Genomic DNA, 14,206 nt, shown 5'->3' on the forward strand with positions numbered 1-14,206 from the left:
AAGTACACGAAAAACAATAAATCTAGATCTAAACAGAATCTAATTCCGAGCTCAAACGAGCCCGAAAACCTAATTTGAAAATCTGGGAGTCGTCTGGAAGATCCGGGAGTCAATCTGGAAACTGGATTCATCAAGAACACGACGCCAAGAGAAGTTGGCGGTGCCGACAGGTTGGAGTGGCGGCGACGCTAGTTGTAGTTGGCGGCAGCGCCAACAGCGATGGCAGCAGGTCCGGGGATTCGCCTTCTGGTCAGTTCTCACTTGTTTCAGCGGTCTGAGTCCTTGGCTCGTTTGCCAATGAAGTGGATGTTGGATCCGGCTTCGAATCTGGTGCTTGCGCTGCGTTCTTGGAGAATTAACATGTACTAGGGTGTTTCAGGGCTGGATTTTTGTGTGTGTGTTGTGATTTTCGAGTTTGCTACACCAAGATGGTGGCCTAATTTTCTGTCTGTCTATCTGTTTAGGGTCTGTGTGCCACCGTTTGCTAGGCTGATTAAGGGTTCTATTTATAGTGGTTAGGGGTGACCTAGGGTTAGTTAGAGGTTAAGTTGATTTTAAATTCTCTTAGTTAGAGTTTTAGATATACAACAATAGTCAAATAGTGTTAAGTGATCGATTATTAGGATTAGATTTAGATTAATTACCTTAGGTTTTTACTTTTTAAATTCGTATTAAATAATTAATTAAGTGATAAATATGTCTAAAAGTATTATTTGGTGCCCGAAACTATTAAAAACGAGTCTTGAAACCCTATGGATTTGAGTGTGGTCAATTTCAGTTCATAAAACTTGCAAATTTTGGACATAAACTACTAAAATATGGCAATTAGGCCAATTTCTAGACTTAAATTATATTTTTTTTGGATTTTTATGAGCTATTTACGCGTAATTACGTTTTAATCCTCCAAGTTTGCAACTGTGCACAAATTACGCCTGCTTAGATTCCAGCAAGTAAATCGATAACTCGTCATCCGGATGGTAAATCACCATTAGACGCTTCAGTTTCTTATCACTTTTTACTTGTCCGAAAAATAGGTGTCTCCAATAATACATTCAATGCTAAAAACAACATTACCACATCCCATTATAACAGTTTAAACATTCAAAATTAAGAATTAAATTGAATTTTATTTTTAAAAAAAATACAATATTAATTCTTATTTATACATATGAAAAATGTAAATTAAATGGTTAAATTAGGCTTTATTTTTATCTAATTAAGTTTTGATGACTTAATTGATTAACTCTAAAACAGAAAGGAAAAATTTAAATGTTAACGGAAACAAATATGAAAAACGGTATCGTTTGATTCAAACAAAGAAAACGAAAGTGTAAATTATAATACATACGTGAACCTAAAAGTAATTTGTTAAACAATCGTATTTTAGCCAGAGTTCATTGGATCAACCCGACCCGAACCATATCATAGGTTTCTTGTTAGTGTAGGTTTCGTCTTCTTTATAACAAAACAAAAAGACGACTCTCTCAGAATTTAAGTAAAAAAATCAATTTCTCTCATCATTCTCTAGCGATTTCTGGGATTTTCAGAATGGTATTTAACATTATCACTTTTTATAAGTTAGATCTATTCAATTACGTTCATATATCTTAATGATTGATTTCACTTTGTTTTGAATGAAATGGAAAATCAGACGAATTTAGAGTCCGCAATCGATCAGTTACAGAATGTAGAGAAGCAGATGAGGCTCGCCGGTGACGTTGCCGGAACCAAAAAATCCGTCACCGAGATTCTTCAACTCTGTTTCGAAGCTAAAGACTGGAAGCTACTTAATGACCAAATTCTCCTTCTCTCCAAGAAACGCGGTCAACTCAAGCAGGTAATTCTATTGTTTTTAGTGTTTGAATGTGATGATTTAGTTCTGGTTATGAATTAGATTGTTTTTGATGATTTTTCTTTGTTACAATTAGGGTTAGGGTTAGGGTTAGGGTTAGATTTGTTAATCTTTTTTCTCTTTAACATACAGGCTGTAACTGCAATGGTCCAGCAAGCAATGCAGTACATTGACCAGACACCGGATCTCGAAACTCGTATTGAACTTATTAAGACACTTAACAATGTCTCTGCTGGAAAGGTGACTTCTTATTGAAGAATTTAGAAGCTTTTTGATTTCAGTTTTTGTGTCTATTTGAATTTCATCGCACATTATGTTTAATGATTTTACGTTACGCCATAGATTTATGTTGAAATTGAGAGAGCGCGGTTGATCAAAACACTAGCCAAGATTAAGGAAAGCCAGGGGCTTATAGCTGAAGCTGCTGATCTCATGCAAGAAGTTGCAGTAAGTTTTGGCATTTCTTTTGCAATTAATCTGATTCCGCTTTCTGTTTCTATACTAGGGAAAAAAGAGTTCAATGCCTATTGAGTTAGCTTCTCCTGTATTTTTTTTGTCTTTTTACGAGCTCTTTGGTATTTTTATATGCAGGTGGAAACTTTTGGTGCTATGGCTAAAACAGAGAAAATTGCCTTCATTCTTGAACAAGTATGTGCTTCTTCTTTCTCCCCTATATTATTATTTAGTACTTAACCATAGTATTTTTCAACGGTATAAGCTTTTTGTTAGTCTAAGGTCTAAATTCTGTCATTCCATGTAAAAGTGATAAAAGCTAAACCTGACTATGATCCTTTACAAGGTCATACGCTGTTAGGGTATAAATATAGTAGTTATTCTTTTAGCAATATTGTTTATTCTTCTAACATATTTGAGGTGCGGTTATGTTGTTAATTCCATGTCAATTTATGTGTGATTTTTTGCAGGTGCGTCTATGCCTGGACCGCCAGGATTATGTCCGTGCCCAAATTTTGTCAAGGAAGATTAGTCCAAGGGTATTTGAGGTTGATCCTTCCAAGGAAAAGAAGAAACCCAAGGAAGGTGATAATCTTGTTGAAGAGGCCCCTGCTGATATACCATCACTGCCAGAGTTAAAGCGGATCTACTATGAATTGATGATACGGTATATGATTTTATTTGTTTCCGGCCGCTCTTGCCTCATCGTCTTGTAAATGATCGTATTGCATAGATTTTTAATATTTAACATCATGAAGATGCTCAATTAGGTTGCAACATTCCTTGGTCATAGCTTTATCCTTGGATGTTGACTTATTCCTCTTAATTGTGGGTCTATTTACTACCATCTCGTTATAGCGATCTAATTTCATACTGCTGATATTGTTTTTCCAATTCGTGTAAACAATATTCATTGTTGTTTTGGGTGAACATCTGGGGGTACTGTTTACTCCTTTGTGGTTCATGTTCAGCCTGCTTTTGTTTACCAAAAATATGATTCAGCATTTGACTTGGAATTGCTTTGACTTTGAGTGAACATTGGGGAATAGTGTGTTATACTTCTTAGTGGTTCATGTTTGGCCTGTTTTTATTCATAAAAAATATGATCCGGCATTTAGTTTGGGTTTTTATTGCTTTGAGTACATTCAGGGATACTGTGTTTCACTTCTCAATGCTTTGTTTTATCATAAATATGATTTGGTGTTCGGCTTGGACTTGTTAGCTTATTGTTGGTTATAGGATGATATACTCGAGATATATTAGAGAAACCATAAATACTTTGATATACAGGTTATTTTTCAGGAAATTTTGTTACTACTTGTTTGAATCAAAGAACACTTACTCCAAACACTTGTGTTTAGCTCCTTTGACATTCATATTGTATCTTGAGTGGAGACAAAGATGCAATTCTTGACATAATTAGCTTGCATATATGCAGTCGCAGCTTACACCTAATATTGCTAGATCTAAATTACTAGGTTAGAAATGGAGTCTCAAGTCGCATTAACTGTTAGAGGTGTTATGAATGTCAGAAAGCAACAGACCGTATCATGTATAAATTAATTTCTCTGATTTACAAAGTCAATGTTTGCATAAATGTACCAATTCGCCACAGTTTGTTATCTCAAGTGTATGCCAAAAGTCTAGTGTTTATACATCACTTATTGCTGTTGAATAGCCACATGCATCCCAGTACTAATTTTGAAAATTCTGGGACTTGTCTTTTGGTTTCAATTTGGAATTTGATCCTTCATAGCTTTCTGTTTTATACAATTTTTATCATTTGTAGCATTGATACTGTGTCTTTAATAGTTTTCATGTTATTTTACCGTCATGGGATTTATGAAGCTTACAATGAGTTAATGTTCATCCATTTAGGTATTACTCCCATGATAATGAATACCTTGAAATATGTCGTTGCTACAAGGCAATATACGAGATCCCTTCTGTTAAGCAAAACCCAAAACAATGGATTCCGGTAAATGCTTCTTCTCAACTTGTGTTCTGGAAAGGTTTTATGGCTTTGAATGCAGTGCTCTGAAATCTATTTTTGTACTTCTGTAGGTTTTGAGGAAAATCTGTTGGTTTCTAGTCCTGGCACCACATGATCCAATGCAGTCAAGCCTTTTGAATTCTACATTGGAAGATAAAAATCTCTCTGAAATTCCAAAGTTTAAGTATGTATGCGTTACTGTCTTCATTACGATTTTGTAAAGTCTAGTTGCAAAGTATTTATTGATTTATATCTTCATTCAATGTTATGTTATAGGTTGCTTTTAAAACAATTGGTAACCATGGAGGTCATCCAATGGACTTCTCTTTGGAATACATTTAAGGATGACTTTGAAAATGAGAAGAACTTGCTTGGAGGCTCTTTGGGTGACAAAGCAGCTGAAGATTTGAAGCAAAGAATAATTGAACATGTAATTTCTTGTGATACGAAATGCTGAACTTTTCTCTACTTTGGTAAATTCCTTTGATTCACTGTTATTTACTTGTAACATGATTGCTGCGTTTCAGAACATCCTTGTTGTTTCGAAGTACTACTCAAGGATTACTGTGAAGAGAATTGCAGAGCTGTTGTGTCTCAGTGTTCAGGTTTGTTTATCCCGATACTTGTTATTTTTGTATTTCGTTTTAGTCAAAATATTTAGTTGTATTGTGTGTGTACATGTAGGCTCATGTGTGCTTCTCTTTTTACTTTCATTCTGTATGGTAATTATACTGTTCAATTTTAAAAAATAAATTTGCAAGGCTCTCTTCCGTAGAGTGATATTTGATTATAGTGGATAGAAGTACTGTTATTGCCATTTGAGTTGTATTGTTCACATTTCACATTTGAATATGACTGGGTTTCCTTTTTAGACTAAGTTAGGAAATCCGGTACGTCTTCAAACAAAAATTGGAGAAATTCCCATTGAATATTTTCCCAGATCTCTTGTTATAAGGCTATGACTGATGGGCATAAGCTATTGTGGGTAACTGATTAGATTTTCTTTTATTTGTGGGTAATTCTAATGGGGTTTTTAATAGAAAACGAGTATCTAATTTTTGTTATTTATCGAAACGGCCCAAAATAGCTTTCTTAAAGTTCCTGTGCTTCATATCTCATAACCATTTGGGCAATTTTTATCTGTCGTCTTCAGTATTGAAGTATTGATGATATCTTACTTCCAATATAGGCATTTACACAATTTCTTGCAAATTCATGTTTGTGATGTTTGGTACTATACTAGTAATGTTATTGTGCTGCCAATTTGTAAGCCTTTGGTTCTATATGCTCCTGTGGGAAGATACAATCTACGCTTTACAGTCTTTTTACCTTTTGTGTTTTCACCAACTGGATATGCAGCCCTAGATCAGCTTAAAGATCCATCTATTCAATTTCTCAATATGGGAATAGAATTCATTTGCATTGAAAATTCTAGACATCAGGTTAGGTAGTTTTTAGTTACTTGCTTAATTTACAGAACTTTTACAACTGTTCTCTTTGTGGATTGGGTTTTGGTTAGAAGGGAAAGAAGGTGCATCACTCTTTTTTGGATTTTACTGCGAGTTTAATAGCACATAAAGTGTATAGTTCTCATTAGTCAGTAGCGAGATAATCTCTTAGTTAATAGGTTCAAATTTTGGAACGAAGTTAAAGAAAAAGAGCATCTGATATTTTTCTCTATCTAGATTTATTCAATGTTCCTTACCTTTATACTATAGTCCTATATAGATTCAAAATATTGTGTTCCATTTAATATAGGAAGCTGAGAAGCACCTCTCAGATATGGTTGTATCCAGAGCTCTGGTGGCAAAGATTGACAGGCCAATGGGGATAGTCTGTTTCCAAGTAGCCAAGGATAGCAATGCCATTCTCAACTCGTGGGCGGTGAACTTGGAGAAGTTACTTGATCTTGTGGAGAAGAGTTGCCACCAAATACACAAAGAAACCATGGTACACAAAGCTGCTCTGAAGGTCTGAAAGGAATGATTGCATCCAGGTACATTTTCTCCTCCATCTCCACCTCTCTTTGTTTCTCTTGAAATTACATTTTGTTGAATCACTGATAATATCAAGACTCTAATTTACAGGTTTGCCAATTTGAGCTTTTTCCGTGATCATGAAATTCTGTGCTGGTTAAGGTTAACCAGGCATGCGTTTGACCAGAAGTTATTATAGCTTTTGCTTTAGTAGAAATAGTGAACTCGATATGCTTCTTAGGACTGAAAGTAAAGATTGTTGTATACTTCTGGCATATAACTCACACCACTGGCTAATGGCAGGAAAACTAAGGGCTTTGTGTTATAGCAGTGGAAATATTGGATCTTCTTAGCAACTTTAAATTTTTCTTTCTTTTTATGCAGCCCTTTACCATTTGTGCTCAGGCTGAGCTATACTTCAATCATCTTTAAATGTTATTGGTTTTCTTGAGGTTCACATTCGCGGCTCGTTTTGCGCAATCTTTTGTGTTGAGCCTTTTGTATTCGGCAGTTAAAGTTCCGGTTGAGTTGATTTTTGTTGCTGCTAGGAGCTAATTAGATGGTTGAAATGAAAAGCTTTGGGGCTGCTGTTAACTGTTGGATTTATGAACACCTCTAACAGCAATGGTTAATAGTTAAAATTTAATAGAATAATTTTATTTACATAGATGTTCACTTGGGAATCTTAAACACTTAACTCTAGTCTCCACTTAGAAATCTTAATCAGAAATTAATTGTTTTACAAATACCAGTAATGTTCCAGGCAATAAAAACCTTACAGTAAAGTTAGGATATTACATCTCCCTTCAATATCAACATGATTCGATCCTAAACCCACAAATACTTTCAAAATTACAATGCCAATGGCTATGGAATCTAAATATCCCAAACAAAATCAAAGTGTTTACATGGTGGTCTATAGTTGAAGGATTACCTACGGCGGAGGCATTAAATTTTAGAATCCAATGTAACCTCTGCTGCCCTCACTGTGGCTCTAAAGAAGATCAGTGAGTGTATACCAGGAAGCATAATGGCAAAAGAAGAAGTAGTCTTAAAACCACAAATGTCCTAGGTCAACTCAATAAGGGAGTGTCTACAACAACCTCTTGATGAAAGTGAAGTAAATTTGGATCAATTGCAACAGGGAGGGTCCTATGATGCAGTTATGCAATGGAATCTATGGAAGCATTGGGCTAAAGTAATTTTTAAAGGCGACGTCATCCAAGTATCTCAATCATTCAAATCGGAAGTCTGTATCAAGGCTTCCTGCTGGGTAGTCTGTATCAAGGCTTCCTGCTGAGTGTCCTATGATGCAGGTACCAATAAGGAGCATAAATTTGGATCAATTGCACGAATTGCACAAAATGGACAAGGAATTATTCTAGGTTCCGAAAAGTTATGCAATGGAATCTATGGAAGCATTGGGCTAAAGTAATTTATAAAGGTGACGTCATCCAAGTATCTCAAGTCTGTATTAAGGCTTCCTGCTAGATATTTGTCAAGATATTTGGCAATTAAAATCGCTCTTTCATAATTACGAAGTCCAATATATTAACCGTTCTAGAAACAGAGTAGTTCACGATTTGGCACAAAAGAATAAAGCTTATTTTCTAAATTTTCTTCAAATTGTACCAAATTTGTAATATTTAAATTTGTCTCTAAAAGGTGGGAAAAATCAATCAAATGCCGCAATTTCATGATCCCTTACAAAATACTAAAATGCCACTGACTCCTCATTTATCTTAGTTATAATTAAGTGTATTTGGATATAATATCATATGAATCTAACTAACTACAAACTATACTCACAATCAAATAATAAAAAGAATCCCCATTACAGCAAAAAATTAATGGCAATAACATGAAAATTGCCATAAAATTACATCCTACTTCAAAATTGACAGTACTAATGTAGGCAAAAGAATATATGAAAGCAAAATCGCGTGCATCAATGGGAGGCAGACTTATGATGGCCGTAATCCGACCATGCTGGTCCCGAGACATCTCCACCACCATCACCGCCACCGCTCTCACCGGTGGAAGTAGTCATGAAGCCACCGGATGTTGGAGATGAAAAAAGCAAAGGATCCAATGAAGAAAAAGTAGAAGCAGCAAAATGAGAAGATCCTGAAGATGAATGAACCATCTGGTCGTATAAACTCCATGGCTGCCTTTGAATATTATAACCACCAACACCTAAAACCAACTCATCAGGATTATGGCTCATAAAATCTCTTTCAGGATTCTGCATACGGCCACGAACAGTTTGATGAGAGTGAGTCATCGTCTGAGTAGTATCCGGAACAGAGAAAAGAGCATCCGAAGAATCAGAAACGGCCAACTGTTGTGAAGTCATAGGATTGGAAGTAGAAGTAGAAGTAACCGGCCTGAGCCTGACATTTTCAGGGAAATTGAGTTTCGCTTTGCTGCCTCTAAATCTAAGGGCAGCTTCATCATAAGCCCTTGCTGCTGCTTCAGCTGTGTCGAAAGTGCCTAACCAAACTCGAGCTGCCTTGACAGGATCCCTTATTTCAGCTGCCCATTTCCCCCACGGTCTCTGCCTTACTCCTCTGTATTTTCTTTTCGGTTCTTCTCTGTAGTTGGTCTCGTTATGCTCGTATATTGGAGTATACGTTGGCTGTGTTGTTGGTATGCTTATGCTAGTTGTTACCATCTTTGAACTCTCTGCAGCTGCTCGAGAAAACAATAATTATAAAACAAAGTTAGATCATTAAAATAATAGTTAGATGAAAAGTACAAGTATAGTTATTAACTATATAAAGCTTGTAATAACATAAAGATGATGTACCTATATCAATTTCAATTTAATTTATAAGAATATTTGAACCGTATTAAACTAAATTAAGCGGTTCGATGGATCATTTTGGTTTGGTTTGGTTTGGTTTGTTATAAAAGAGAACTATTGTATTGAAAAAAAGAGGGTATTATTGAATTGAAATAAAGAGGAAGAAAAAAAAGATAATTACCATTTGAAAGATCATGAAGAAATGGATGTTTATAAAGGTTAGTAAAATCTTCATCAAAATCACGATCATCATCTTCTCGAGCTCGTTTAGCTCCAACGCTCGAAGAAGAACTCGAACAATTATTCGAAAATGTCACGAAATCAGAAGGCACATCCCCGGTAACTACATGAGTTAAAGCAGTAACCATAGCAGACATCTCTTTTTCCCTACTCAAACCGAAAATATTCATCAATGGCTCATTATAAGTCCATTCTCCATCACCAACTTCTCTCTTTTCAGCGCCTTTATCGCTTCGATTCGCCACCTTTTAAAAGCCCGCCTTCGTATACCCAATAACTAAACAGCCAAGAAAATGCAGTAAAAATGAAATTATTATACGTTTCAAGAATCAAGAATGGTGTAAAAGAAGTGTTATATAGGCAGTAAAGTACGCCGCCTTAAACCCAAGAATTGCAGCTTAAGAAAGAAAGGCGGTTATACTTGCTCAATAAGAAGCAAAATTTTGTTTATTATTTATATTTATGGATGAGATTTTTGTTTGAACTGTTTGTTGTTGTTATAGGTTTGCAGCAAGTTGACGGGAAAAGATTAAAAAATAATGTTTAAATATAAGTGTCAAAGTTAAACGTTGAAGTCAAATTTGATTTTGGGTAATGGTTGGTTTCTAGAATGTGAACGGATTTATACACTAGGCTGTGCCTATCCCTCCGTCTTTTGATTTTGGCTTAATTCACCAAAAGGTCCTTATATTTTTTTGATATTTTATATATTTGATATTTTTTTAAAATGTCGTTTAATAGGTCCTTATACTATTTGTTTTTTTTTTGTTATAGGTCCTTTTATTGACGGAAGTTGGAAGTGTATGAAATTGTTGAATAATTAATCATTTCAATGTCAGAAATGACAAAAACTTCCTAATACTTTTAAATTTATATTTATTTAGTTTTTTTAAAAAATATTATTCAATTGGCCTATGTATTTATAGATATTCATTTATCTGATCCCTCCAAAAATTTGATGATATGTCCTATTTTGCAAATATGTCAGAGTTGACTGAACATTTAAATTCGGTCTCGCACGTGTTTCATAGCGGTATTATATACATTTATTTGTTAAAAGATAATCTTAATATTTAAATTAAATTAAAAATAGAAACTAAATAAAAATTATTTTTTTAAAAGAGACTAAATAAAAAGTTTTGAAAGTACATAGGCCTAAAGATAAATTTGACCTTCTATCTGTCTATCTAATAGATGATGATGAAAAATAAAGGAAGCAACACAGAGGTTTCTTACTTGCACTTCAAGTCGGTGTTGAACATGTCGGCCCACTCTAAATCTCACTCTACCTTTAATTGAAGTTGTCAATTATGGAAAACAAATTCATTTTTGGTATTTTAGCACAAAAAAATAATAAGTAAAATAATTATGAAAAAAACAAGTTTTCAATTAAACTAATGAAAAATAATATAAGCAAATAATAAATTAAATTATATTCGGTTTAATATTATAGTTAGTTTTTAATTTTTTAATTCGGTTCGATTTTAGATGTAATTTTTTTAAAAAGATAAATTTTAGTACAAACTGAATGACCAAAAAAGAATCGACCTAAGTGACTATTTTGTTTAGTCTGAAAATTATAATCTTCAAAATTTTAGCTCGATTCAGTTTTAAAAAGAAGCAGGGTTTGATAATGATATTGAGTTTCGGCTTAGTAGAGTGAGTTCTCGTCACAAAAAAAAAACAAATTTTTTAATTCGTTTTGAACCAAATGCAATACTCCTATTGTGAACCGCTAGATTATTATATAGAATATAAACAGACATTTTAAAACGAAAGACTATCAATAAAATATAAAATTATAATAATATAAAATTATAATAATACAGCTTTGATTTTTAAAAAGAATTTAAAAAACAAAAATATAAATATAAATATAAATTTTTATATAATAAAAATAAATTATATATTAGAAGAGTTTTATCTTTTTTATGGGTTCATTGAACAAGATTCAAAATTAGATGCCTTAAAACGAAATATTTATTGGAAGTTCTGTTATTTTGCGGTACTACTAAGTTGATTTCACGCGTAAGGATTAGGATGGGAATTACTATTATGTTCATGTCGACTGATGTGTGAATGTTCAAGTATAAGCACATCTAAATTGCCCTTTTCAATTAATTTATTAATTTGTGGTGTAATATACCACGTGACAAAATTTGTTATACATCTTAATTTTGCAAATTCAAGCTTTGGCCAGGATTTGATTATCTATTTCAAATACATTTTAGACAATTAATGTTAAATTGGAATTATATTGAAATTAGAATAAAAATGAAATTTACTTTCTTTGTTTTTTTGAATAAAAAATTCTTTTAATTAAAAGCTGATTAATCAGCCAGTACATAGAATTTGATAATCGAAGGGACAATGCCCCAACCAATTAGATAATAGATTTTTTATGATTAGAACAACATTTATGCATCTCAATTAAACTAAAGTAGTCGTGTGCTATCAAACTGATAAAATTACAAAGTAAAAAGTCGTCGTTGAAGGCATCTATTACAACCTTTAAAATAAAGGGAACTAGATTAGCTTTATTTGCCATAATAATACAAACTTTAGTCGCACGACTGCTACATACTCAGATGGGTCTGTTTTCCGTGAAGAACAGACCATTTTTTCTTCACCTTCGTGAAGAACATGTCAGGGTGTTCTCCGTGAAGAACAAGGCCGAAAATGTTTTGGCAATAGAAGCGTCGGTGGGTAGGGGGCGATGGCTGGAAAACGGTAGCGGCAGGGGTGGCGGTTAAGGGTTGAATGGTTTGGTTTTATTGGGTGGGTGAGTGGTTTAGGTTTAGTGTGATTGGATTTGATTGGCTTTGACATTTTTTTTAGTTAATTAATAATTTTTAGGAGTATTTTAATCATTTTTTGGATAAAAGGAGTTTAGCAAACGCCGACATTAAACTTACGGATTTTAGTGTTCATTTTTTAAATTTAGGAGGTTCAATGATAGAAGACGCTAAAGTGAAGCGTCATTGATAGATTATTAGCCAGACAATACTCTTTATTTTTAAATCAATTAAGGATGACATTTTTAGGTCAATCAATGATAAAATTGAGTCATTTCGGTTCCTAAACTAGTTCATATTATATGATTTTGTGTTTAAGTGACCTAAAAATAAAAATCATAGATTGATCAAATGTTTAAAAGTTATTTTGACCTCAATTATAAATTTATAGACCAAATTTTTATTATGTGTGTAAAGTAGATGAGTTAGACCATTTCTAACTTAAGTGGGGTCGCGGGTTTAAACTGCATTCATATATGTAGTCGTTAAAATTTGGCTTAATAGATCATTTGACCCCTAAACTATACCATTTTATTCTCTGCGACCTCTAAACTAATTTCGTATTCTTCTGGACCTCTTAACTCTTTTTTTTGTTCTATTTAACCCCTCATCCGGAATGTGCACACCACACGCGATGACGTGGATAAAACTGATGACATGGCTTTGCTGACATGGGGTTAAATAGAATAAAAAAAATAGTTAAAAGGTTCAATGGAACATTAAAATAGTTTAAAGGTCATAGGAAATAAAAGGATAAGATTTAGGGATTAAAAAATATATTAAGCCTAAATATTTTTGTAATTTAAAATAAAAAGTGATGTACTTTACATATTATTTGAAAAAAAAATCATTTAAGGCTTTAAAAATCATAAAATTTAGCGTGTTTTCCAATTTTAACACGAATTTTAAAGATTCAAAATTGATTTGAAAAGTTTGAAATTGCAAAAAATTAAAAACTGGTGTATTAAAAAATTTAAAACTGGAAATTCGTGAAACACACTAAAAATTAATTTTTTTAAAAAATGTAGTCTTTTTTTAATATTATCACAGTATAGTAAATTTATAATATTTTATAATATCGCTAAAAACAGACAAACTTCATTTATCATTATTGAAATGTAAACAAATATTTACATGTACAAGAAGTTATATTATGTAATTACTTGACTAAATTTCAATATTTTTTTATTTTTCTAGAAGATTAAATGGATAAAAATTAAATAATTGTATTTTCGAGAAGGTTAAATGGGTAAAAATTAAAAGTTTGAAGGTGCAATAGAAAAATAAAATAAGTTTAGGGGTCAAATAGAACAAAATAGTGTAGTTCGGGGGTTCAATAGAACAATTTATGCATTTTAATTATCCTTCACGCGCTTCAAAGCGTTTGAAAACACGTGCTTTTGCCACGTTGGATGAAAAAGGTCAGATCGGCAAAAAAGTTGTAGTTGACGGGTTAAATAGAACAAAAAGTAAAGTTAAGAGGTCCAATAGAATATCAAATTAGTTTAAGAGTCTCTAAGAATAAAAGTGTATAGTTTAAGGGTCAAATGATGCATTAAGCCTTAAAATTTAGGATTAGAATTGGCTTAATACATCATTTGACCCCTAAACTATACCATTTTATTCTCTGCGACCTCTAAACTAATTTCGTATTCTTTTGAACCTCTTAACTCTTTTTTTTTGTTCTATTTAACCCCTCATTCGGAATGTGCACACCACGTGCGATGACGTGGATAAAATTGCTGACATGGCTTTGCTGACATGGGGTTAAATAGAATAAAAAAAGTAGTTAAGAGGTCCAATGGAACACTAAAATAGTTTAGAGGTCATAGGAAATAAAAAGGTAAGGTTAGAGGTCAAAAAATATATTAAGTCTAAATATTTTTTTTAATTTAAAATAAAAAATGATGTACTTTACATATTATTTGAAAAAATCATTTAAGGCTTTAAAAGTCATGAAATTTAGCGTGTTTTCCAATTTTAACACAAATTTTAAAAATTCAGAATTGATTTGAAAAGTTTGAAATTGCAAAAAATTAAAAGCTGGTGTATTAAAATTTTTATAATTGGAAATTCGTGAAATACACTAAA

The 14,206-nt window shown here is 32.9% G+C and overlaps 2 protein-coding genes across 4 annotated transcripts; one reads left to right on the plus strand and one right to left on the minus strand.

The window, feature by feature from the left end:
• The first annotated feature begins 1,444 nt into the window (after positions 1–1,444).
• Positions 1,445–6,731, plus strand: LOC126655148 (26S proteasome non-ATPase regulatory subunit 12 homolog A). 3 transcript variants are annotated; one of them, XM_050349163.2, is made up of 12 exons: positions 1,445–1,551; positions 1,652–1,837; positions 1,985–2,092; positions 2,195–2,299; positions 2,444–2,500; positions 2,776–2,972; positions 4,184–4,283; positions 4,370–4,482; positions 4,575–4,728; positions 4,826–4,903; positions 6,057–6,294; positions 6,386–6,731. In XM_050349163.2, exons 1-11 carry the CDS (start codon positions 1,549–1,551, stop codon positions 6,273–6,275), a joined length of 1,320 nt encoding a protein of 439 aa, XP_050205120.1. In that variant the 5' UTR covers positions 1,445–1,548; the 3' UTR covers positions 6,276–6,294; positions 6,386–6,731. The 3 variants fall into 3 exon arrangements, with proteins under 3 accessions (XP_050205120.1, XP_050205119.1, XP_050205118.1); XM_050349162.2 differs by lacking the exon at positions 1,445–1,551 and having other exon boundaries at positions 1,636–1,837; positions 6,372–6,731; XM_050349161.2 differs by lacking the exon at positions 1,445–1,551 and having other exon boundaries at positions 1,636–1,837.
• Positions 6,732–8,087: 1,356 nt separating this feature from the next.
• On the minus strand, positions 8,088–11,939 carry LOC126656820 (ethylene-responsive transcription factor ERF110-like). The gene is made up of 3 exons (XM_050351442.2): positions 11,877–11,939; positions 9,262–9,565; positions 8,088–8,965 (listed from the first exon to the last, which is right to left on the minus strand). The coding sequence occupies exons 1-3, from the start codon at positions 11,937–11,939 to the stop codon at positions 8,223–8,225; spliced, it is 1,110 nt and encodes a 369-aa protein (XP_050207399.2). The 3' UTR covers positions 8,088–8,222.
• Between the last annotated feature and the right edge of the window lie 2,267 nt (positions 11,940–14,206).

Source organism: Mercurialis annua, linkage group LG7, assembly GCF_937616625.2.
Source record: "Mercurialis annua linkage group LG7, ddMerAnnu1.2, whole genome shotgun sequence".
In the NCBI taxonomy this organism is placed as follows: Eukaryota; Viridiplantae; Streptophyta; class Magnoliopsida; order Malpighiales; family Euphorbiaceae; genus Mercurialis; species Mercurialis annua.